We start from the raw sequence: 23694 nt of genomic DNA, 5'->3' as shown, positions 1-23694 counted from the left end.
TATCCAAATACGGGCAGCGCTCTGGTTATAGCTTGTTCAAGATGGTGACCTTCTCCATGGTCGAGTGGTACTCCGAATATAGCTTATTCCCAAGAGAGTATTTATCCTCGACAATTCCTCCCCTGCACTACTGACGCCTCTTTCCTCCTTGCAGCCGCGTTGCTATTCTTTTTTGCAGTTCTCTTTCCGACTACCTCCCTTTCACAATTTCTGTTGTCCTCATTCCGAATCAACCACCAAACCTACCAATTGATGGTTCCTGCAGTCCGACAACCCAAAACAACAAACTCATTGTTTGGATTGCCATCCCTTGCCAACCTACTGTTCCAGCTGCCCATAATCTTTGTCGCCACTCATCCATACCGCAGAAACTCCTTCCCTACCTTGCCACCACCTCTTCAAGTAACCTAACAGTCACCAACACCGCCCGTGATCCACCCTAATGTGGGTTTGTGTGTTGCGTGTTTGTATTTTCCCTTTCAAATATGTTTGATTGCAATCACTCATTTGCTTCAAGTAATAATATTTGCATTTCTATTATGATTTGGGTTAACTTCAATATCATTTGATATCATAGCTAACTAATACCAATTCTATCTCCACCTAAAACCCTTCTATTTATTAATTTTTCTAAACCGATCAGCCAAAAATTTTCTTTCCCACCATACACAACCCCATACACCCGCTTCCACCTTCCCAAACCCAAGCCATAGCCATGCCACGGAGATAATAGTTGGAAGCTTGATCGAGGGGAACATGCACAATGCTGTTTATGAGAAATCCACAAAAAGGTGTCCAGGAGATTTCTAAGAAGATTATGCAATTTGAAACCTGCCAACCACAACAGGGGCTTGTCACATTCAAGAGGCAACCCGGATGAGTCACCCATAGCCACAACAGTGACTTGCTAGATCGAAGGAATAGAGTGAATCTCTTCCCCCATAGGGATGTAGAGGATGAAGAAGCTCTACCAAGAAAACTTGACCAAGAATATCTGAGAAGCCAAAAATTTTGAAGTAAAAGTAGATTTATCATAGTTTAATGGCTATATGGATCAGGACACGCCATCAGGTGGCTTTGAACCTTGGAAAGTGTTTTGAGTGTCAGGACATCCCACTAGACAATGTCGAAAATAGCCTCCAGCATGTTAAGAGTGCATCTCAGTGATAAACAAACTTGAAGATTCTTTGACAACAAGAAGGGAAGAGTAAAACTACTATCTAATCCAAGATGAAACAGGAGATGCGGCGCCGGTTCTTATCAACTCAACATGATCGGTCTGACATCATACTATGGGGAGACAGAAGGTCCCCCACGTAATCATGCCACTAAAGTGAGACGTCTGTGTCACGCAAGACCACACCAAGCATAGTCTTGACTGCTCGGTTTGAACTATTTTAGGGTCATCCTGCCATCCTGTTTGCAAGGGGTTACTGCCCATCCTATAGGGGTCACTCCTTAGTTACCCTAGCATTATACATGTTTTTTTTATGTTTTAGGTCAGTTTTGTCATGTTTCTATTTAGAACAACCGTCAGCGTCAAGGTTTCTCCCTTCTAGTGTTGTATCTAAAAGCGGATAGTGTTCCGGCTACAGCTCATCAGAGGTGGTACTTTCTTCCAAGGGTTGAGTGGCGCCCCGGCTGTAACTCGTTCCTGAGGGAGTGTTTATCATCGACCTTCCTCCCCGGCACCCCTCGCATCATTGCCACGCCTCTTTCCTCGTTGTAGCTTCCCAGAACAACCACTGTTGTTTTTCTTTCTTGCAATGCTCTTTCCGGCCACCTCCTATCCTCCTAAATCAGCTGCTCAGCCCTCCTTGTTGTTGTTCCCTGTTGTCCAGCCATCCCAATCAGCAAACTACCGCTTTTGGATTGTCATCCCTGGCCGCCCTGCTGTCCCGGCTGCTCCTAAGCGCTGGCATCCCTCATCTATAGCCAGGAAATCCCTTTCTTATCTTGTCGCCACCCCTCCAAGCCCCCTAACCGTCACCACCACCAACTGGTATCCACCCTAACGTGAATTTGTGTCATGTGTGTTGTATTTTCCCTTTCAAGTGTGTTTGATTGCAACCTCCTATTTGCTTCAAGTAATAATATTTATTTTTCTATTATGATTTGCGTTAGCTCCGATATCACTGGAATATATGGCTAAGGGCAACCTCTCCACTTCCTCCAAGAGGGTTAAACACCTATAACCACCCAAAAAGGTAAACTAGAAAACAATTAGATTCCAACAATCTGTCCTTCCAAAATAAACTTCTCATAATGCCAATAGTAAAGCCAGTCAGGCCACCAAGGAGGGAGACTGAAATGTTGGTAAAGTGATGAAGCAAAATGCACAGTGGAAGTTATACCAGATCAAGAGACAGAGTTTCATGTGCCTATTGCTCACGGAGGTTGGTGATATTCAATTTAATAGGATGAGCATGCTAAGGATTAACAAGACGAGTTGTAATTCAATTAACAATTTAGATCCAAACCTCTCACTCAATCCACCTCGAGTATAAATGGATTGATCCAAAGTTTGAATGAATGTGGAACCATCAGAAACAAGAAAACTCACACTCCAAGCTCAAGAGGGCAGTGAGATTACTAGGCCAGAAGCTTTTTCAAACTTTGAACGATAGCAGGTCCAAGGTAAATGGCACCAAGCATCACTTGCCAATAACAGCGGCCTCCACCCACAGCCAATGGAGAATGAAGAGCCTCTGAATTAGAGAGGCTTTGTGATGCTTTTTTGCAATTCAGCAGTCAGCACCAAGCGCATATAGTCATATGCCACTATTGCCCCAGAGGAAATGGCAAGCAGCTCTGCGCCAATCCCACAAGCTGCAAAAAAGACTTCCATTTCACTTCCTGAGAACTGCCCTCGAACACATTGTTAAACTTGCACGCTTATCTCGCTAGTGCTCATGTTTCCTGCACCAGCATGGATTTAGCAGGCAGTTAATGGTTCTGCTGCGATAACACTTCTCTGCCTCCAGGACAAACTTAGCATTTTTATGACTGATTCCCAACAACTCTCTTATCACGCTACTTAATATAGGCTAAAAACTTGCTAGTGAAGAATTGCTTTGTGCAGTTAGCTTTAAATAAAGGAGGTCAAAACATAGCCTCTGTGGTCCATTCCTAGGTTCCTACCAACTATCACATAAAACTAATCATTTTAGACTAAAATCTTGCGGCTGTGGAAATGCTCTATGCAGTTAGCTTTCAAGAAAATGAAAAGCTCAATTTGGTGGAACATGGGGCAGAAAAAATGCTATAAGAACCCATGTGAAACAATTTAATGTCCTTCAAAACCATAATATCAAGGTCCCTTAGAAAATGGGCATCAATAACAAGTTTAGGAAGCTCTTATCGTATTAACAGAAAATAATGCCCCGCCAAAACAACCACAACCTATGATACTGAAAAAATATTGGCAATAAATGGCAAGTTCTCGTACAAAAATTAAATCAGCCCAAATCAAAACTTCCAATTAATAGCATCAAAATCATTCATATGAAAAATCAGCATCAACCTAAGGCTAAATGAATCAGTATACCATGAATTCCAAAATTGCCACCATCAAAGTTCTTAACTTTTGGCATCAAATATATCTATTTTTCCAAGAAGTTGAATCACAACTTCTTTGCACAGAAGTGCTATTTTTAGGTGAACAGGGTGGCCTCAGAATGGACACATAATGACCACTTCTATCATACTTACCACCTTCATTCACATAGCTGCTGGGAGAAATTGGAAGGATAAATATCTCGGCGAGGTTGAGCTACAGCCGGAGCATATTCTTGGAGACGGTCACCATCTTAGACGGGTTATAGCTGAAGCACCTCCTCGCCGTCAGATACAGCCCTTGGAAGGAAGAAACGCCTCAAAGGCAGCAAACTTAAATCTGGAATAATCAAAAACTAACACTAAGCAAGTAAAACAACACATATATAAGCTAAGATAGGAAGGTTACGCCTTCCCCTTTGGGTGGCAAACAGAAAAGGCAGGGAGGGACTGGTGGTAACCAAGAAGGCAAGAATCAGAATAGGAAAAGGGAGTAGCGGTAGGAACGGGAGTTGTGAATCCCGCTCGATAAATTGGGCGGTCGGTCGCCCCCGTTGGACCGGGCCTTTCGGGAACCGGGTTCAGCAAACCTTGGAGTCCCATGTGTGAGAGCCCCACGTTCGCATTTCCCACATCTGAGAGCCCGACGTCAAGCTATCTCCTGATAGTGATGTGAACCTAATTTTATTATTTAGATGATTATTATTATTATTCATGTTTTTAATTTATTTAGTTGCTTGTGTGTGTGATTGAGCTTTAGTGAAAAGTATAATATGATTCACATTTCCATGATCACTGCTGAAATTTTATATATTTTTTTATTATTTTTCTTGTGATATTTCAAACTTATATGATTAATAAATAATGATTTGAAATGAAAGAAGTATGCTTACCGATTTTACATTAAAAAGTGACTACTTTTTGCTAAAGTTATTGAGTTGCCAACATGCAAATTGTATTTTTGTATGTTTCACGGCGCATATCATCATAGATTGCATTTGTAACCGTAAATCCATGATAATCCCATATCAAGTAAAGGGCAAGATATCTAATTCATACGCTCATATTAATTGAAAATTATGCATTTAAAAAAAAATCCCTGAAAAAACAAACATCAAACATAACACACATTATACATAATTTAAGTATCTATAAACAAACTTACGTTAGCCTTCATTAGCTACTAAACAAAAAATATTGAATGCCCAACAAGATAAAAAATATGCAATCCATGTTAAGGTAAAAAGTAGAATAGAATTTGCTTATAATGCATTGCATTACTCCTTTAAATAACAACAATCAAGCTTTAAAATGGCAAAATACCAAATCTTGAATAAGCATGTTGGTTGACCTAAAAAATTTATTCCAAAAATCCAATTTTATATTCATAGTGTTAGGGTAAAACTCAATAGTATTAAACTTATATTTGGGACATTGTACCATGTCATGAATGTTTTCAAGCATTTTTCCTTCGAGACATTTTTAAGCATATATAATGATAAAAGGTGTGTTGGAAACTTGTATATATTTGACTCGTATCGAACAAAAACATTTCAGATATTTAAGAGTTTATGCTTCCCAATATAATTTAGATAACCACTTGAGCCAAGTTAGCTCAACTCATCACTTACTAATTTATCTATATTTTTGCACCCAAAAAAAAAAAAAAACTTCTCATATACCTCTACCACCCACCCCACCTAGTCATGCTCCTATATAGCACATCAATGTCCATGTTCCAATAACAATGGCACAGCTGCTTCGTTGTTCCAAGCCTTAACCCAACCTATAAGCAATAAAGGCACTGCATTTTACCAGCAAAGGCTAAACTCCCTCATGATAGAATTCACTCTATTTAAAAAAACCGAACCTTATGCCTACACAGAAAGAAATGAGAGTGAATAATAGAGAAGCCAAAAACATCACTCAAATAATTGGTGAAAAAGAATCATAAATAAGTTAAAAGAAAAAAAAAATTGCAAACAGATGTCATGAAGTTGATCTTTGGAAAGCTTGGCATAATGTAAAGTGGGAAAGCCACATACAGAAGTTTGGCATTTTTCATCCACAGGGCTTGACGAAGGCGCCTAGATTGCTTCTTGAAATGAAATGCGCTATCTTGCATTGTAGCTGTTTTATCAACTAGAAGGGCAATACGGTCACCTCTGTCCATTATCTTTTCTATGTTATCCACCATGACCGTATGTATCTGGCAAAACCATTTACAATTTTTAACATGCCATAAACATGTAACAAACCAAAGTGGAATCAGGGGAAATGTTTGAAAACTAAAGTTAACAGATATTTTACAAACAAATAAGGCTTCCATGGTTACCAAAAAGAAAAGAGACCAACTTGATTTTTTCCCATATATACGAACAACAAAAACCAAGTAACAAAAGCCAATCCACCCAACAAATCAAAAATGGCCCAAGTATTCTTAAAATTTGGCATGTTATGGTATAGGAATTCATAGGAACTTTTGGTTACTTTGCAATAAGCGAAGGTACTGTGCATAAATGGATGTGTGCAAAAGAAAACATACATAGAGTATAGCTATTTCTGTTCACTGAGTATAGCAACAGCTAAGCAATGTTACGAGGAAAGCTAAATTTTGCAATAAAATAAAATTTGATTGCTAGATTAACAAACATCTGCTTCATCCCCAATGAAGTTAGGAGTTTACCACATTTCCACTTCACTTTTTCCAATAACAAATTACCCTTTTGGTGCACAAAATTTGATGCAAAGCATCTTAATTCCTAAGGTCCCTAATGTAACAAAAATATTACGATATATGAAACTATATAAATCAATTTTAGAAATTCAACATTTCAATCACCACAAAGTAAAACAAAAACTTACCTTCATCTTATGAAAATCCAAAAATACTATAAATCTATGTCAAAAACTTAATTTAATGATAGCCTAAATAACAAACAATCAACAAAACATTTAAAACCAGCAGAAATCACACATTAATGAAGATTCACACAACAAAATAGAACTCCAGTTGTAACATATTTAACTAAAAGAAGAACGCTTGCAAGAAATCAATAATGAAGTATTTAGAAGAAAATAGAATAAGACAAAAGAACACCAAACATAAAAAATCTAGGCCACGAACCAGTATAAGGAGATGACTTCTTTTGAAAACGAGTAATCATAGCATTCAAAGGACTATGCGTCTAATCAAACATAAGAGATTGAACATAGAGAAAATTTTATTTATAGACTGGCCAAACAAATAGAAATGAAAAGCAAAGACTTAACTCAAGTAAAATGTATTGAAGCTGAAAATAAAAAAGTGTTCTTCTTTAAAGTAGATATTCAACATAGGTGGATGAACTATTTTTATAAACTTTTCAATAAAGTTTCTAAAAATGTGATCGACCTTAGTGATCTTAATATCGTTAATGATAATAAAAGATTTTATTTTACCGTCGCATTAGAAAAAAAAGGAAGTTGATGAGGCTTTAAAGAAAACCAAGGTAGGAAAATCAGTAGAACCTGATGATATCCCAATTGAAGTGTGAAAATATCTAAGAGATTTGGGAGTTTCTTGGCTTACTAAACTCTTTAATATTGTTTTAAAAACTAAAAAGATGCGTGAGAGTAAAGGAAGAGTATTTTGGTCCCCATTCTTAAGAATAAAGGGAATGCACAAGAGTGTGCAAATTATAAAGAAATTACGTTGATGTGTTGTACTTTAAAATTATGGGAGATGACAATTGAAGATAGGTTAAAACGTATTTTAAAAGATTTCTCATAATCAATTTGGATTTGTGTTGGGCAGGTCTACAATGGAAGCAATACATTTATTAAGAAATTTGATGGAGAAGTACAGAGAGAATAAGAAGGATCTACATATGATATTTATTGATTTAGAAAAAGCTTACGATAAAGTCCCAAGAGAAGTCTTTTGGAGAGTTTTAGAAAAGAAAGTTGTTATATTCAAGTCATTAAAGATATGTATACTAGAGTTGTTACTTGTGTTCGAACAGAAGGAGCATTGACCAAGTATTTTCCTATTTTGGTTGGATTACATTAGAGATCGGTTTTAAGCCCATATCTTTTTGATTTAGTTATGAATGCTCTTACTGGACATTTACAGGAGGATGAACCTTGGTGTATGTTTTTCGTCGAGAAAGGGTTCAGAAAAAACTTGAAACTTGAATTATGAAGGTCTTGAAGGTCTTCATTGGAGTCTAAAAGCCTTCATTTGAGTAGATCTAAAACCGAATACATGGATTGTAATTTTAATAATAGTAGCTCTAGTGGCAGAGTTGTAACTATGAGTGATCAGTCATTAAAAAGTATGAACGCTTTAGATATCTCAGATCTATTGTTCAAAGTGATGGTGATATAGATGGGGATGTTATTAGTAGAATTCAAGTTGGTTGGTTGAAGTGGAGGAATGCATCAGGTCTATTGTGTGATAGAAAAGTACCGCTTACACTGAAAGAAAAATTTTATAAGATGGTGGTGAGACCTACAACGCTCTATAGGCAGAATGTTGGCCTTTAAAAGAGAAGCATAAAACAAAGTTATATGTTGCTGAGATGAGAATGCTTAGGTGGGTGATTGGCTTGACACTTAGAGACAATGCAAAATGAATATATCTGTGACAGGGTTGGTGTAGCTTCAGTGATAGACAAGATTAGAAAAAGTCATCTTAGATGGTTTGGTCATATTAAACATCGACCATCTGATGATCCAGTTAAGAGAGTAAATATTTTGGATTCAACTTATGTTAAGAAAGGCAGAGGTAGGCCTAAAAAGACTTGGGTATATTGTATAAAAAATGATCTTAATTTATTATAATTAAATGAGGATAGGACACTTATTAGGACGGGAGAAAAAGAATTCAAGTTGGAGACCCCACTTAGTGGGATAAAGGCTTGTTGTTGTTAATGTTATGCTTACACATTCTTCAAATAATAATTATATAAACTGATTTCCTAGGATTACGTCAGATATATCTAAAAGTTTTGAAAATTATCAAAATCTCATAAAAAGTAGCATCGTAATCAAATGAGTGCACATCAAAATCAGCAGCAAAATATTTTTTAGTGAAATGAATAGCTAGATCTACGGAACAAATGACAAAGATAAGCACAAAAAAAAAATCTTCAATGATACAATCGCTACAAAAACTTATATCAACGACAGCACAAGCCAATCAATGTTACAAGAAAAAAGCTACGCCTGCTACAAGAGCTAATAATGTTATAAGAGCTGCTACTACATCTCCAAAACCTGCTGCAACAGCCATACAGCATACCAAAAATAAAAGCTAGTACAAAGATACACCACCTGTTACATGAGCCACATGGGTGATATGGTCCTGCATCAAGGTTTGTCGTTAATGACATATAAGTCCTAAGAACTTAAAATAAGCAACCACTTTCCTTCATTACAAGATTTACACAATTTGGACCAAAGTTTTGCAAGAATCAATCAGTCATTTTCCCTTTAAGCCATCTAGTCCCACTTGATGTTTCATAAGCTCGTGAACAAGAACTATAGGGAGAGAAGGAAAGAGAGAGAAAAAGAAGGGAGCGAGGAGTGAGGGGGCTTGTGGGATGGGACACCTGTGTATTTGTTCTTACCATACTAATCTATAAATTGTTGTCTGGGTGGTGGCTAGTACCTTCTGGGTTGCTTGCATTTTTTTATTTTTTGGTATTCTTCTCAATTCAAATACATATTTTACGTGCAGATATAACTTCATGTAATTGTAATGGTAATTTAAGGCTTCCAAAAGTTCATATAAAATATTGGAGCGAGAAACACAATCTTGCATACATTGAGCAAGAAATGCCAAATTGATTAAAGACAAATCCTTGGAGGATTAAATAAAAGAAGAAAGAAAATCAAGTAGTTAGAAAACAGCTTTTCACATAGTAAAAAGCTTGAACATTGCTTAAAATTCTGAACTCATCTTCATTTGATCAAAAGTTGAAGTTCCGGTTCTTCAGCCTAACCCATAACATGTCACCTTCCTTCAAAATCATGGCTTCTTCAACTCTTTAGCCTGTTTCTAATACCTAGGGTTATGGATGCCAATTTTCTTCCTTACCTACTCGTGTAAGGTTTGAATGTCCTTGACTTCCTCAGAGTCAATGCTAAGCTCAACAGCAAGTAGTATCAGGACTAACTCCAATGATGTAAGAAGATTTTGGCCGTATACAATCTCAAAGAAGTTGCGACCGGTGGACTGACTAGTGGAGCGGTTGTAGGCAAATTGTGCTTGGGGAAGAATCAAATCCCACTGCCTGATGTTCTTTCCCATAAAGCATCTAAGAAGTTCCCCTAAACAGCAGTTTAAAACCTCGATATGCCCAGCTATTTGAGAGTAAACTATTGAGCTAAACTGAAGCTTTGTGCCTAATTTGACCAATAAAATCCTCCAAAAGTGGCTGAGAAATTTCACATCCATGTCCAAAATGATGCTCCTGGGTATCCCATGAAGACGAACAACCTCCTCGATGTATAAGTATGCAATACGTGATACCTTCATTGTCTAATGGCAAGAGATAAAATGCATCATTTTGGAAAAACGATTTGCTGCAACCATAACAGAATCCTTAATCCAATGTGTCTGGGATAAACCTACCACAAAATACATGCTCACATCCAACCAGGGTGTTCTAAGAATAGAAAGAGGAGTGTACAGAATAGATTTCTGCCCTTGACTCTTAGCCAAATAACATACCATGCACTGTGAAGTGTCTCTCCACATCTCGTACCAATCTGGGCTATTAAAAATTCTCTTTTACTAAGGGTCTTATCTCTGCCAAAATATTGTCATTCCCCCACTGCGACATTCCTATAAAATGATCTCTCTAAGTGAACACCAAGTACTGCACAGTCTATTCTGGAAGAATAGATATCCGTCGGATCTGTAGTACTACTCATACGGCCTATCCTGGAATCATACCCAAATATCCTGGAAATCCTCATCAGCTGCATACAAGTCTTTCAGCATTTCAAAACAAACGACCTTAAATTACATCGTAGCGAGTAGTAAGTGATGATGGCTTAGTTTACAGCTACTTTGTTCTGACCCTCTACTTTCTGCTTGAGTAAAAAACAAAATGAAAAAATAAATTTCACCTATGGCTGTAATTTATTCTACTATTCAAGAATCTCAGGGCCTCATGATCAATGTAAGGAATAAATTCATATGAAAGCAAATAATAACTCCTGTGACTAAGGGCTCTCACGATAGCATAAAACTCCTTCTCATATGTAAAGTACTTTTTTCCTACCATCATTCAATTTTTCACTGAAGAAAGTAATGGGATGCCCTCCTTAACACGACTCCAATTCTCATATTAGAGGCATCACACTTTGCCTTGAACATTTGATTGAAATCTAGAAATACAAAAACAGAGGCTTGAGTCAATTTCTTTTGAGCATCAAAACTAGCCTAAGCATCATTTGGTCAAACATATTTTTTTTATGATCAAACAAATTGATCTTACTTGAGAGGTTTCGTAAAAGGTGTCGTAATAGAGCTGAAATTCAAGATAAACCTCATGTCAAAAAGAAGTCAGACCTTGAAACTAGCATACTTTATTAAACAAATGGGGTATTGGACAGACTACAATAGCCTCAATTTTCGTTTGATCTATCCCAATATCGATTACTAAAACAATGTATCCCAAAAAGCATATCTGATAAGAAAGTGACACTTCTTTGGATGACCATATAGGTGCTCTGTCGGAATAACCTCAAAAATTTATCGCAAATGCTATAAGTGCTCCTAATGTGAACTATTGTACACCAGTATGTCATCAAAATACATAATAATAAATTTTTCAGTGAAGGCTCATAAAAATTATTTTATCAGTCTCATGAAAATACTTGGGGCATTGGACAACCCAAAAGACATGATTGTCACTAATACAATCCATCTCATGTCTTACAGACTGCTTCCACTCATCCCTTGATCTCATTCTGATATGGTGACAGCCACCATGCAGATCAATATTGGAGAAGACACTGACTCCATGCAACTGATGAAGCAAATCGTACAACCTAGAAATCAGAAACATGTACTTAATTGTGATATTGTCCACAAATTTATTCACATACGCCACAATGCATCCTTTTTGGGCACGATCAAAGTTAACACAGCACAAGGACTGGTGCTCTCGCGAATCAATCCACAGGGCATTAGATCCTCAAACTGCTTTTGTGGCTCCTCATACTTTATTGGTTATATCTGATAGACTGGTCAGTTGGGAAGCAATAATCCCAGGATAAATTAAATTAAGGTTGCAAATGTCCCACGTTGCCAATAGACGATCCCAATCCCCTTATATATCAAGCTATCACGTTCTTCTCGGGCTTCACTAATTCATACTTCAATATAAATTGCTCAAACTCAGCAGTGTATTCTTCTACTGTAAGATTTTTCTGTAAGTAATGAAGCCTTAAAAACAAGCTTATCTGTATTGGTAGGTACTTACGCTGAATCTTTCTTTTTATCTTGGACCATATGGTGATTTTGTCTTCTCCCTCATGCTGGAATAAGCACTTCAAGTTTTCCCACGACAAAAACGTGCTCTTCAACTTAATGGTGGCAAGCTCTCCCCTTCTCTCAAGTGAGATTTCCTTGTATTTGAGAACTCGTTCCATTATCTGGATGAATTCGTCCAGATCTACGCGACCATCAAAATCTAGTAAATCCATCTTACTCTAAAATCACCCTCTCCTCTAGTACTCAACGGGTATAGATGATGTATCGAAGCTTCATCACTTGAAATTTCTTGGTGGAAAAGGTTTTCATCTCCTTAACCTGGGTGGTCACCATTATTGCTATGGGTAACTTCCTCATATTGTCTTCTTTCAAAATCAGTAGCCTCTATTGCAACTAAATGATTTCTCGTTGCATGTCCTCCATGGTAATTTCCTAATTGAGGGTTTCTCCTTGGCGACATTGTATCTCGTTCTTCCAACCAAAATTATGGCTAGCTCTGATATCAAATGACATCATGCTAGGGTTCATAGAAGGTGGGATAGATGCATTAGGGACATGTAGGATTGATACAGTGAGTGGGAAACAATAAATAATCGTAGCGAACAGTGACGGTATAGCAAACAGAGAGTGGAAGAAAGGTTGGTTTATGTTGTAAACAACCAGAGGGAGCGGCGTCGATGGCGGTAGGGCTGAAAACAGCAAAAAATGGTGAATAGACGAGGTGTAAACAGAGAGGAGGATCCACCACCTATGCCTAGGCAAGCTCCAGACACACCATTTGTGAAGGAAAGAGGTTAAAGTATTCTGGAGAGCAAAAAAACCAAATAATAACTCTCAAAAATACCTAAAACCAAACTGAAAATCCAAAAAAGCCACTACACATATATAAAAGTCTCCTAATAGTAAACAACCTAATAAGAAACTAAGAAAACAGGAAAAGAACTAGAAAAGAAAGTAAAGGAAGAAAACTTGCTGGAAATAAAGGAGAGAAAATTAAAACAAAATGAAAAAGAATTAGTGTTGGACTCCCATGATTGTGGTAGCTGATACCATGGGAGTGTGGTGTCACGGGAGATCGCATCCTGCGTCAATATGTGTAGCAGTCAACTAGAATGGAGGGAAGTTAACATAAAGAAGATTACACATTGTGAAATTAAGACGAAAGATATTGGTGATGATGGTAATTGCTTGTGTATTAATGCCCTGTATTAATCTACTCGTGCAACATCTAGGAAATTTTCAATTAAATTATCTAATTTATTTACTTACACATATGCAAATTTTTGTTCTGGATGAAAATCTCCTACTTAATGACTTTGAATAAAATGATGAGCAGGGGCGGAACCAAGAGTACTCCAAGATGGGTAATTGCCCACCCTCATCTTTCCAAATTTTTATAATGGAAGAGGTTTTTTTTTTTAATTTTGCCCAACTAACAAAATACTTCTGCTCTTTTGCCCAAACTAGCTACTAAAAGAACCTCTTCAAACTCGGCTCCTTTGGCTTAAAACCTACCTGTAGCCCATGCCCAGTAGGTTTATCAAGCCAAGCTAAGAAAGTTCTCTGACAAATATTCACACATTTTCAACCTTAAAGGTCACATGGAGCTCTATATTATAGAGTTGGCAGCTATGCTATTCTATTTAAGGAACAATAACCCTTTTTTATACATATGTAGGACAAAAGAGTGCAAAAAATGGCGTGAAAGCTTTACATTGAAGTTTAGGGGCATTTACATACATAACACCCAATTCTTATGTATTTAGATATCTAGCATATATACTTTAATTTTTACATTTATACCACCCCAATCTTTCATATCACATCAAAAATATCAACATCTAACCTTTAAAAGGTTAAATACACCTTGTCATGCATAAGGAATGTGGCATGCATGTAAAAACCGAAGTTTAGGTTTTATATATGTAAATACATTAAGAATTGAGTGTGTATGTAAATCTTCCTAAAATTTAATAGGGCCGTTTACATACATATGTATTTACATATCTAACACCTAAACTCTATTATTAATTTTATCCCACCCAAAATTTTCATATCACATAAAAAATTTCACTATTTTAATTTTTTTTAAAAATATTGAAATACACTTTTCATGCATAGATAAGATAACAAATATAGGTGTTAGATGGATAAATACATAAGAATTGAGTTGTATGTATGTAAATCGTCATAAATAATAAACCTATAAGGAATCGTCTTTTTATATGTTTATTATTTATATGTTGGCTTTTTTATATGTTTATTTATTGATTTAAACTTTTTAATTATAATTTATTTTGTGTTTTATGTAAGTCAATATTGAGCTTTAATTTAACATCTTAACAAGCTTGTTCATGAGTTTTAAACAATGTTTTATTTTTTTATTTTTTATAAATTATTTTATTTATATAACAGCCCACCTTCAAAGGATGGCTGGTTTCACCCCTCACGAGACACCCTTCTCCTCCGGAGTTGAAAGAAAACACATCCCTTGAAAGCCATTTAGTTGGCATTGTGTCGGCGGATAGAGATATCACTTTGCATGTGATTAGAATTATTCAGATTATGAGGTTTTGTTATATGCTACCAAGAATCTTGAGATATAATTGTGGCGCTATTGAGTTTACTTGTGCCACCAGGAACCGACATTTAAGAACAAGATAATTCATTCTTATTTTAGGGTTAAGGATCTGTTTGGGATAACTTACTGTTTGTTTTGCTTTTCAGACCGTCGCCACAATTCTATTTGAGGAACTGCTTTCTTGCTATTTTTAAAAAATTTTTGCAATAGAATGAGTTGTTAAAGTGTGGTGGCAGTCACTTTATCTTTTAACAAATAAAATAAGATTGCAATAGCCACCGCAGCCCGCAGCTTTTTAAAAAACAGTTTCTCTGCTGCAGTTGCACCAAACATATCCTAAGTTTATTTTGGATCAGATGTTTTTGTACAAAAGAAGATTAAAAGTGAAATGATAAAATGAATAAAGCTGAGCATGCATGTATCAGCAACGCTTAATGAACAAAGCAAAAATATATAAAAACCTTTTTGAGAATATAATTCGTTGCTTTTCAGATTTCATTAGTGTCTTTCTGTAGACAATCAGAATAAGGTTGGATTTCAATAAAAGAAATACTTGCCTCACTGACTTCACCTCGTAGACGGTTAAGGGTATCTGCTGTCTGATTGCTAGAGAAATACTCCATTTGGTGATGTAGAACTCGTGCAAATTCATCGTTCATTGCATATGCTAGAGAAGAATGAGCCACTCTGCCATAATTTTTCATGAATCTCATGTGAATGTCCTCTAGGTAGGCAAAAGGAATTCGCCCTATAGAATGAGTATAAAACAAATTGTAAATTAGAACATCAACAACAATGAGAACTAATCAAATAAGAAAAGATATATAAATATTTCAAAAAGTCCTATTTGTAAAAAGAACCATTTATTAATGTCAGATAGTCTTCACTTGACCCCCAAAAAAATAAAAAAAAATAATAATAAAACTCAGTTAACATGTTTTTTAACCTATCATTAAACATGAAACGTGAAAAGATAATAGAGCTAAAATGTTAAAATCAATTTGATAAAACGACTGAGAAAGGCCATCTGAATTATAAGGACTAGTTTCTATGACCGAGTAACATTTAGTGCGGGCCTAGCGATATTGCCACTTCCCTCCAAAATTGAGGTTTGGAGTTTGATTCCTGCAACCTTATGCGAAAGAAGAATACGATTTATAGAAACATCGTTTTTGCTAGTTTGTTTATTTATTTATTTCCCAAGTAGAAACATCGCTGACTGCCAATTTTGCCCAGATTGGATGATCAATATATTATGTACAAAAAATATCTAGTTAGATGCAAGGGTTCAGACAAAATTCAAATGAGTTTTTATGCATATATTGCAATGGCAAGAAAAACTCGTATCAATGGAGCAATCAAATGACGAGTTATATAACCAAATCGACATCAGAGAAATGGAGCAAATACCAACAAAAACCAATCTGATGTCGGAAGATCAACTTAATTTTATGCGAGGAAGACCAATGATAAACATGATTTTTTTTCTGAGGACTTAATGGAAAGATACAGCTAACAATGAAAGTATAGTGATAGACTTTTTATTGTTTCAAATTTGAAAAAAACTACATACCATTAGCATTGATTTGATCGGAAGTTATAAGCAATGTACATAGATTAAAAATGCTTGACAAATTTATTAAATATAAGCATATTGGAGAATGACCTGCTTTCACGGTGGTTATGAAGTAACAAAAAAAGTTCCAATCACAGTATGACCACATCATCAAGATTTAGTATTAAGTCCATGTCTCTTTAGACTTTGTATGGATGTGCTTCCTACATATATTCAAAATGAGATAACTAATAAATTCTATTTCTAGATGATATCATTATAATAAATCTGATAATTTCCCTGAAGTATGAGTCATCGATATGAGAGGCGTCTAGCGTGCGATGACGGTACTGTCAATGTTTTGAGTGAATAGGCTGAATCTTTTTTCCTTTGCTTTCATTCCAACAAATAATAATCTGTAAAATCTATTTTAGGTACATAACAATATATACAATGTATTTTAGGTAGCTTAATAATATATTTTCCTAATCTAAATATTCAGCTAAAAGGAAAGGATTTGTGCAATAAAAGTAAGGAATTTAATCCAGCAATTCAAAGAAGAAAATTCTTAATTCTGCCTGATTTCGTTTATTCTTGATTGATATCCTCCTCAAAATGATGTTGACTGATCAAGAAGCATCAATTTGTCAACAATGAACTGATGTCGCTGTCGCGAAATGGGTCTTAGTAAATATATGAGCTGTTTGAAGATCATAAGAGATATTAGGAAGAGAAATAATATCATTATCATAGACTTCTCGAATAGAATGACAATCTACTTCAATGTGTTTCGTGCGCTCATGAAAGAAAAGATTAGCAGTAATCTGGATAGCACTAATATTATTTGCATAAAGAGAAGTATGACTCAAGTTGAGAAAAACCAAGCTCAGCCAACAAACCCCAAAGCCAAATGATCTCAGAACAAGCAAGGATATAACACGATCTTCATACTCAGTAGAAGACTTAGACACTCGATTTTATTTCTTATTTTCTAAGAAATTAAAGAGTTGTCGATAAACATATACCAGCTAGTAATAGATCAACGTGCATCAGAATAACCAATTCAATCAATATCATATATGTTGTTATGAGAATAGGAGACTCTGCAAAAAAGAATAAGTCACGATGAGAAGTACCTAACAATATGTCGAACTGCAATCAAGTGAAGATATGTAGGTGCTTGCACAAATTGACTAATTTGTTGCACAACAAATATAATATCAGGGCGTGTGTAGATGAGGTCATGTTAGAATCGTTTAGCAAAAGAAGAATCATTAAAGTGAGGAAGTATAACAGTGTATGATGTCGAAAGATGATGCTGAAAATAGTATTCATGTTCGAAGAAAATCACATCCCGAGAGATACGTCATCGATTATTAATCGAATCATAACACAGCCTTTATAATTAAGACTGTAACCCATAAATGCACATTGAACAGACTGCGCTACCAACTTATGACGTTCAGGGGCAGAAAAATGAACAAAACAAACACATTTGAAAGTATGTACCATGTGATAATTAGGATGCTTGCCAAAAATTCGATAGTAGGGAAAATCAACTTCAATTATTGATAAGGTAAGCGATTAATCATGTAAACAACAGTAGATAAAGCTTCTGCCCAAAACTTAGTTGGAACAGAAGATTTTACCAGCAATGTGCGCACCATATCTAACAGATGACGATTTTTCCGTTCTGCGACTCAATTCTCCAAGGTGTATAAGAAACATGAACGTTGTGAGACAATACCCCTGCTATGAAGAAATGTTTGAAACTTATGAGAATTGTATTCACCACCATTGTCAATCCGTAAGGTTTTAGTATAAGTGAAGAACTGAGTGTTAATATATGTCACAAAGGTTTAAAACGCGGTAAACACTTCTGCTTTGGAATGCAAAAAATAGATCCATGTGAATCGACTGTGATCGTCAATAAATGTCACAAAATATTTATACTGAGCATGTGAAATAACCGGTGTGATTCCCCGAACATCACTATGAATAATGTCAAAACATTTAATAGCATGAATGCCCAAAATAGAAAAAAACAATGTTTTACTTTTGTCCAGTTTACAAGAAGAACATTCCACTAATAAGTTTTTATCTGCATGACTAAAAAGATCACTATATAATAAATGATTCAAAACTACATTGTTTGGATGACCTAATCTTCTATGTCACGTCAGCTTTATTTTCAACAACTGAAGAAACTAATGACAAAGTCTGAGGAATGGAAAGTTGCAATGGAAATAACCTTTCCACTTTAGGCCCCTTCGCTATCACCTTCCCCGACACCTGATCTTGCACAATACAACCATCACGAAAAAAGTGTATGTCACAATTATTATTCACCATTTGACCAACAGAAAGTAAGTTCATACATAACTTATGAGAAATCAAGACATGTTGAAAAGAGGAGCAAATAATCGAGAGTCGTAATAGAAATATTATTCCTATTAGCAACCTAAATATGTTGAGTATCAGTATACAGACGTTGATTATATAATAAATCAGATGGTCAATTAAATGATTTGTGGCGTCGGAATCAAAAAAACAAAAAGAAGGAATAGACAAAATAGTCTTACATTTCCCTTGAAGACCAAAAGCAAAACAGCCAGAGAGAATCATTTGTTGAACCATATCTGGTGTGAGAACAGATTGATTATTGCCGGCAGTTGTAGATGCCGAAGTAGGATTGCGAGACTCGGATAAGAGCTTGTGGTTTGCGGTTTTAAGGCCGTGTAGAACACTCCTTAATAATATATCCGTTTTTCTTGCAGTAATTATAGAAAATATATTAAAATTCATTGTAACTGTAACACTTTTTTTTTCTTCCCTTGGGTCCGAGCAGCATATGCAACATTAACTATTTTTTATGATCCACCAGCTGTACTGATAATGGCTTGTGTCACCAATCTTTTTTATCTGCGCATTAATTTACAGAAACATACATCCAAACAAGGAACCAGATTTCTAGTCAGCAACCCAGCTCGAGCAGTTTCAAATTCAGGCCTGAGCTGCATCAACAAATTGATCACGGCGACTCACTTTATGAATAGTTTGAAGACAAGCTAAGCTCTCCTTTGACACCTTAGCATATGTAATGTCAGAATAGTAGCTCCATAAATTTAGAAAGCCTGAATAATAATATTCAATTGAGAGATTACCTTGACTATAATTACTAATATCAAGTTCCAATTGAAAGCATCTTACAGTATTATCTTGATTATAGAAGTGTTTCACGTATTCTCACATTTCATGTCAAAGAATCGTAAATAGTTCATCATATGAGCCTCAATAGATCCCAAAATCCAGGAAAAAATCCAAGCAACCTTTGCCTCACATTGACCAAAATCTTCCGGCTTTGTGGTTGCTAGAGAAGACTCGTCAAAATAACCCCAAAGCTCATTCCCTTTCAAAAACATCTTGAGCTGAAATTCTCATGCGGCATAATTATTTCTCGTAAAACTGATATTTAAGATTTCAGAAGACATTATAAATAGAATTGCCACTCACAAGTTGATTATCAAAAAAGTTGTTGATCGAAATCCACGTAAATAGGGACAAGTGGTTGTGGCGGTGCATGAAGGACAAAGATTGTCTCGGGTAAGGGCTCGGGTGGGACAATAATATTCGGACTCTACTTAATGTGCTCGGCTTGAATAAGAAAACCTTAAGGGAGAGACTTCGGGCAGCAGGTTGTTCAACGTGAACGGCGAAGGATCATTCCATAAAAAGCAAGGACCTAGTCATCGAAAATTCAAGACGAGGAACGAATTTGGTGAGTCCTGCCTTCAAACGAAGCCAAGGGAAGAAAAACGAGGAGACGAACAGATGAAGCAGTCGAAAATGGAGCAGACCTCGTAGAACGAAGACAGTGCAGGCGAAGTCAAGCTAAGAAAGTGCAGACGAAATGTACAAAGCAGGCGCAATAGATGGATCAGACAAAGCAATTATCAGTCAAACAGCCGAAGCAAACGATCAGGTGAAGCAGACAAAGCAAGTGAAGCAATCCAAAAGACCGAACTGCCCGGTCAAGCGAACCAAACAAACAAACGAAGCAGTCCAGGCGAGTAGACGAGCGGACAAGCTGTCCAGTCCATGTGAGCTATCCAGACGAAGCAGACAAGCAGTCTAGACAAGACTCATAGATTTGCAGTCGAAGATGGACGATCAATTCCAACGTTGAGGACACCAAAGATTCAGAACGAAACGATTCGATGTTGCTCTGATACCATGTCAATGTTTTGAGTGATTAGGCAAAATCCTTTTTCCTTTGCTTTCATTCTAATAAATAATAGTTTGTACAATCTATTTTACTTACAAAATAATCTGTACAATCTAGTTTAGGTAATTTAATAATATATATTCTTAATCTAAATATTCAGCTAAAAGGAAGGAATTTGAGCAATAAAAGTAAGAAATTTAATCCAGAATTCAAAGAAACTCTTAATTCTGTCTGATTTCATTTATTCTTGATTGATAGGTACAAAATGTGTCATTTTTTTAATATCAGTCCACTACAATCATTATAGAATCTTTGTTCCTCAATGTCCTGGGGAGACCCAGTATGAAGTCCATGTTGACATCCACATTGTCGAACATATCGCTCAACATCCCATGTTTGTCGAGGCTAGAAGACGTGTTCTTTGACGAGAGTGAGAGTCTCTCTGTCGAAATGGCCTGCGAGGCCTCCATTATGGTTCCCATGTACAATTGCTTCTCTCTAAGAGCGTCTTTGAATGCATAGTTTATTGCGACAGAATAAGTAGCCATCTGCACAGTAGTACCGCCCTGTCAGTTTTGTTGATATTGTTCTCAAATGTCTTTTAAGTCTTCCTCTGCCATGTAAAGGTCATTGATGATCTCGAACCCTATAGCGTTTGTTTGCATTGAGGTGATTAACAAGTGGCATAAATTAGCAAAACAAAATGGTGTAGGGTCTAAAATTTCAACAGAGATAAACTAATACTAATAGGATGACCGACTAAAACCTGTTTAATAGATTTATATATCTTGGCTTGTCACATAAAAGATTGGAAATATGAATAAGGGCATGACAAGGGAGTGCCTCATGGTATTAAGTCGACAAAAAAGAACATCGATATTTATAGGACAAGAATAAGACAGGTTAGGTTTTATTAAATATACGCCAAAAGAAGTTGATAATAACTACTTATAGTGAAAATGAGAATGCTAAGATAGATTTGTTGATATCGAAACTAATAGGAAAAACGGTAGAAATATACAAATCAACTTCTATTAATAGGGAAATAGGATTACAACACAACACAAACTGAAGATAACATCGCCAACACATAAAACGACACAAACAACACCTCGAAAGTGCATCCCATGAGCAATGGAGGTTGGCTAAGCGGATCGGGATGGCTAGCGGGAGTGGCGGAAGCAAAGGTGGAGTGAGAAACTATAGGAACAGTTACAGGGTTGGTTGTCCAGTGCAGTGACGGCAAGAAATTTAGACAGAGATGGCAGGAACAGCGGAGGTTTGTTGTCCCAGTGCGGCGGCGGCAAGGATGGAGTGTTGGGCGGCAGGTTTGGCAGCAGAACAGCAAGTTGCACGGCTGGACATCATACTTGGAGGGGCTGGACAACAAGTTGGTTTGGCTGGAAAATGGACTGGCAGGGTTAGGGAAGGATGGGAGTGACAAGCAGCTAAGGGGCAGGGCGGGGAAGGTCCAGAGGAAAGTAAAAGGGGAGATACAGTCAACACCTCGAAGTAAGATATAATTGGAGAATTGTCATCTCCTCAGATAATGCCCACAAAGGGAGAAAAGACTCCACACAAGATTTCAGAAAGCAAAAATAGTAAAAACTCCCCCCTAAACTCTAAAAATAGCAAATAAATAGAATTACATGAAAAAGAAAGGAAATAAGTAAAGAAAGAAACTCCCACAAAAAAAGAAAGAAGTAGCAAGGCAAGAAATATTCAGAAATTAGCCATTAAAATACTTTCAAATGAAGAACAAGCTGAAAAGAAAGGAGGAGAGCGGCACGGGAGACCACTTGTCTCGTCAAGAACCTCGCTTGGACTGCTTGGCCTGGGATTCCCCTGGATCGGTCTTTAACAGATTGATCTGGTTCAGTCGGCTAGCTAGGGTAGCGGGACTTCCTGCCCCGCGTCTGCATCTAGCGGGAAGCCCCACGTCATTTGTTGTCATTATCCTTGTCAAAAGTATATGGAGTTGTCTTTATAAAAAGTTAACGCCATTCATTTCCATACTGTTGCATGAGGAATTAAATATATTTGGCATAATTCTTTCTACAAGCCTTGTTCTTTTTCATCCAACACCTTTGACACTAATTTTATCTACTCATCCTACAGGTGCAATTCTATCATTCAATGTATATGCCCAAACAATCAATTATATTCTCCACTACCTTATCATCAAAATAGGTACTCCCACCATCCCTTTAATATAATTATTTATCAATCTATACTATTTTTTCCACACCCATATTGAAATTCTAATTTCTATCCTGCTCCATGTGGCTATTAGTGACTTATATTTTACAAGCAATCATAGAGCATGACATTCTTAATTAAAATAGTATAAATTTATCTTTAAGTCTCAATAATATTCTTTTTTGCATAATACTCTAAATTAGAGCTCTCAAAAAAGCTCAATGTTCTTGAACTGCTTGTGTTCGGCTCGTTAAATAGCTCCTGTTCGAATTGTTCAGTAAATAAACGAGTCGAACATGAAAAAAATTTATTAAGCTCGCATTACAAATGAGCCGAACACGAATAATCCTTCGCTCGATCGTGTCCAGCTTATTTTAGCTCGAAATAAAGAAATTATATATATTATTTATATAATAATATATTATATATATTTATATCTAAGTTTAAATCATAAAAGCTCGTGTGATTATATAATTATGTTTCCTCTATTGCATAAAATTAGTGCAGGCTCGAATCCAACACCCTGCATCTATTTTTTCTAATTAATTTTAATGATTCAATTTCTAGCCAAACACAAAAAAGACAATGTATTTCAAGCCGAACACGAACACATTATTTGTAATAGACTATATTTAATAATAATAATAATAATAATAATAATAATGTTGACATCAATTTTTGTGAGGTCTAGTATTTCTCGTAGGAGTTAGGATCTAGCCTTAGGGGTCTTCCTGCGACTATCTTAGAACCTTAGAAGTGGTGTCCGCCTCGTTTTTTAGTTCGACCTATTTCCGTCCTCTTTTGGAGTTTCGCGTGTGCGGTATCGACTTCTAACACTTAGAAGGATGAAACCGACATGAGGAAACCCAAAATGGATTCCTATAGGACCTTCCCGAGCCTTAGGGTGGCCTTCTGCACAATTCGCACTCCTGCGCGCACCAGCTTCGCAATTCGGAGAGTCGACGTGTCCGATCGCCGCAATTCACATTGCCTCTGCTGTTACTTGTCGAATGCTCGAGTAAACCTTTTGGTACGATCGATCGCGGGTCAATATTTTGTGAAATTTGAATTTCGACGCGTTTTGACCC

The 23694-nt window shown here is 36.4% G+C and overlaps 1 protein-coding gene across 2 annotated transcripts in view; it reads right to left on the bottom strand.

The window, feature by feature from the left end:
* LOC110020824 (vesicle-associated membrane protein 714) overlaps positions 1 to 23694 on the bottom strand; it is a 67260-nt gene that overhangs the window by 32201 nt on the left and 11365 nt on the right. For both annotated transcript variants that reach the window (XM_020719091.1, XM_020719083.1), the window contains exons 2-3: positions 15185 to 15375; positions 5601 to 5764 (exon numbers count right to left, since the gene is read on the bottom strand). In XM_020719091.1, the coding sequence (XP_020574750.1) occupies positions 5601 to 5764; positions 15185 to 15375 (355 nt within the window). The remainder of the gene's footprint in view (positions 1 to 5600; positions 5765 to 15184; positions 15376 to 23694) is intronic.

The sequence above is a fragment of the Phalaenopsis equestris genome, unplaced genomic scaffold (assembly GCF_001263595.1).
Source record: "Phalaenopsis equestris unplaced genomic scaffold, ASM126359v1 Scaffold000002, whole genome shotgun sequence".
Lineage (NCBI taxonomy): Eukaryota > Viridiplantae > Streptophyta > Magnoliopsida > Asparagales > Orchidaceae > Phalaenopsis > Phalaenopsis equestris.
This window is presented reverse-complemented; position numbering and strand designations above follow the sequence as displayed.